Raw genomic sequence first — 2995 nt, 5'->3', positions numbered from 1 at the left:
GATTCTAAAATTCATGGTTACATGTTTATCTTTCATGATTGAAAGTAGATCCGTGTTTTTGTTGCTTCCGCTGCGTGTGTTTTTGTATGAGATACAAAAACCAGATTTCTCCAACAATGGTATCAGAGCAGCCTTCAATATCATGCTTGTATAACATGTGATTGAATTTTAGAATCAAAGAAAAAACATTTTCTTGGTGATTTAATTTTTTGCTGTAAAAGTTTCTGCATAATTTTGTTTTAAAACTATTATTCATTAAAACTAGATGCCATGTGTTTCTAATCTTTGTATTGAAGTGGAACACGGTGGTTAAGAATTGCGATGTCTCTTATCAATGTAGATCGTCACGATGAGAATATAGTTATTAGAAACAATATACATGACCACCCTCCTCCTATCTCTTAATTCAAGAACCCACTGCTCGGAATTCCCCTATTTCTTGATGACGTTGTCTGTAGGCTCCTGGATGATCCTTTGGATGTCACGTTGTAAGGCTACATGACCATTGAAACACAAGGACTTATCCACGGAAGCATCATAATTGTTGATCACTAAGAGAAGCTTCTCGGTGCAATGTGGCTCGGAGTTGGCTCAACATCAGTTTTATCACTGCCCACCAAAGAAGCTATTGTTGATGTTGAAGTATTTGGGTGAGAGAGAGGAACATGCGAGGAAGGCTGAGAGTGTGGGTGGGTCTGATTTTGTGCCGAAAGGGAAGGGATAGTGGGCTGGGATGGTCTGGGCTGCCATTTAAAAACAGGTTTTTGTCTGGGCTTATTATTATTATTGTTAATGGGCTTCGGGTTCGGAACTTGGCCGACCGAAGAGTCCACCTCAAAGAACCTTGGACCAGCCATTCCCACACTTGCCATTAGGCACACGTTCCGTTTGAAACAATTCCAGACGTGATCTTCTTCGCCCCAATCAATCTGTGCTTTCTCGTTACCAGAGTTGCTCTTCCGCCGCTGCCAGCCTGTGTGTTTTGGATTCAACTCGTCGGCCTTTGACAAATGATTTGGAGGCTTTATGTTCAATCCCAGATAGATTCTTTGGGGCCAGTTTGACGGCAAGAGTCTCCGGATCAATCCAAATCCTCTCCAATTTTCCTTCCTTCCTTCCGGTACTACTTACTGATAATTATCTTTCTTAGCCTTTTTGGATTGTTGTTGCTGGTGCAAGTACTGGGCTAAGACCCAATCTATTATACTCGATGAAAAAAAATACCTGATCTAGTATAGCAATTTATTTTGAATTTTTCAAGAATTTATAGCATCTGTTTTGTCTAATTGACGCACTCACCATTCTACTTTGAACTGGCCTTATCCTTGTGTGAAGTAAGGCCATGATTGCCTTGATGATACCAAAAGACTGGCCTTGTTGAGCTGTTTGTCGTTCCAATTTCCTTTTCTATTTTTTAATGTATTTACTTCAAATTCAATGTTTTCATTTATCTGTTTAGACTTGAAATAAGAACCAATGTCAATTTTTTTTTTTTTAATGAATTTCTTTTTCAGATGCCAAAGGTAAAAATCTAGGATTTAATGTATTATGGGTTCTGTATGAAATTTATTTTCTCGTTCTTATTCTCCATTGTTATTTAAACAAAATATCTGTCTACAGAGGAGTTAGGTATGCTTTCTTTCTTAATTTATTTTGGTAGATGTAATAGAATTCATCAAAAAGTGCAGCAAAGGTGTTGCTCAAGTACATGGGAAGTAAATAAGAGAAATTCCATAAGAAAGATTAAATGAAAAAAAAAAAAAAAAAATTAGGACCAAAATCTAGAGTTTAAAATGATACAAAAGTCAATGAAGAAAAGGGGATACTACTTCACTCATAAAGGGGTGTAAGAAATAGAAACAGCAACTTGATCACTAAAAAGTCCCCTGGCACCAGAGCATTATGTTCTTGCCAAAAGGGAAATACATGCCAATTCTTGCTCTATGATGCGTACCACTGCCTTTTCTACATGCCAACAACTTTACTACCTCCGCTACTGAGTTAGTCATTCTTACCTGATTTAATTTATGCTACTTGGGGTTCAATGGCTTTTTGCATACACATTGGCAGTCCTCTATATAATTGGAATCTCTCAAGGAATTCCCTATTCCCTTGTCTCCTGTAAGTGGTTGATAAAATGAAGGCAATATATATCTTTGTTGAATTGAAAATCAAATCTTCCTTTTTTGATATAATACTACTTCAGCGGCTTCAGCCTAGCTGATTCTCATGCAGCCTCTTGGTGGGCCTTATTTCTGTAGGCCAACATTTATTCAGCTTCTATCAGCCACTATATCTCTTATGAATATTTTATTGGTTGGCACTTATTTTTAAATTGACACTTAATTTTTACTTCTCATGCTGTAAGGATGGTTTATGATGAGCAAAATATAAAAATCTGTTTCTTAAATATTAGAAAGGGGAACCTTTCTTTCTTCAATAATCCTAGTCACTAATAGAACTTGTCGATTGAGTATTTTGTAACTTTCCATGAAAGTAGTTCACAGGGCTGGACATTACCAGTAGTGATTTTGTGAAACAAGCTTAAGCTTGTTTTTATTTAGTTAATTAACTTGGCTTATCAGCAAGCAACAGAGTTACAATTTCTTTTTCTGTTTATTTGTCAGAAATAGTTATAGATTCAAGTGCACAGTTATGGAACTAGAGCAAGAGAAATCCTTGATTCAGGCGGAGAGTTCTGATGGGCCAAACTCAAACAGTTCAGATCTTGTAGCTCGAGTAAGGAAACTGCTGTTTCGCCGAATGTTGGTGGGAATTAGAGATGGAAGATTTTTCTTGGGCACCTTCCACTGCATAGACAAGCAAGGAAACATCATTCTCCAAGATGCTGTGGAGTACCGTAGCACACGACGCTCCTCTGCTTCTCCAATGGAACAGCGGTGCCTTGGTCTTATTCTCATTCCTTCCTCCTGTCGTTCGTCTTGTCATGTGGGTTGTTCTATTGAAGAGCAATTGTCTCTGCTAAAATTATAGA

At 37.6% G+C, this 2995-nt stretch overlaps 1 protein-coding gene across 2 annotated transcripts; it reads left to right on the top strand.

Annotated features, from left to right (window-relative positions):
* The first annotated feature begins 848 nt into the window (after positions 1–848).
* LOC136063493 (uncharacterized) lies at positions 849–2994 on the top strand. Of its 2 annotated transcripts, none has more exons than XM_065763983.1 (2): positions 849–1120; positions 2634–2994. In XM_065763983.1, the coding sequence occupies exon 2, from the start codon at positions 2656–2658 to the stop codon at positions 2992–2994; it is 339 nt and encodes a 112-aa protein (XP_065620055.1). In that variant the 5' UTR covers positions 849–1120; positions 2634–2655. The 2 variants fall into 2 exon arrangements, with proteins under 2 accessions (XP_065620055.1, XP_065620054.1); XM_065763982.1 differs by having other exon boundaries at positions 851–1120; positions 2628–2994.
* Position 2995: the final 1 nt, after the last annotated feature.

The sequence above is a fragment of the Quercus suber genome, unplaced genomic scaffold, assembly GCF_002906115.3.
Source record: "Quercus suber isolate HL8 unplaced genomic scaffold, Cork oak 2.0 scaffold_535, whole genome shotgun sequence".
Taxonomy (NCBI): domain Eukaryota; kingdom Viridiplantae; phylum Streptophyta; class Magnoliopsida; order Fagales; family Fagaceae; genus Quercus; species Quercus suber.
The sequence above is the reverse complement of the archived record's forward strand: the minus strand, read 5'-3'. Positions and strand labels throughout refer to the sequence as shown.

Excerpts from the sequence above, each read along its gene's own strand:
- LOC136063493 (XM_065763983.1), top strand. The coding sequence starts at position 2,656 with ATGGAACTAGAGCAAGAGAAATCCTTGATTCAGGCGGAGAGTTCTGAT.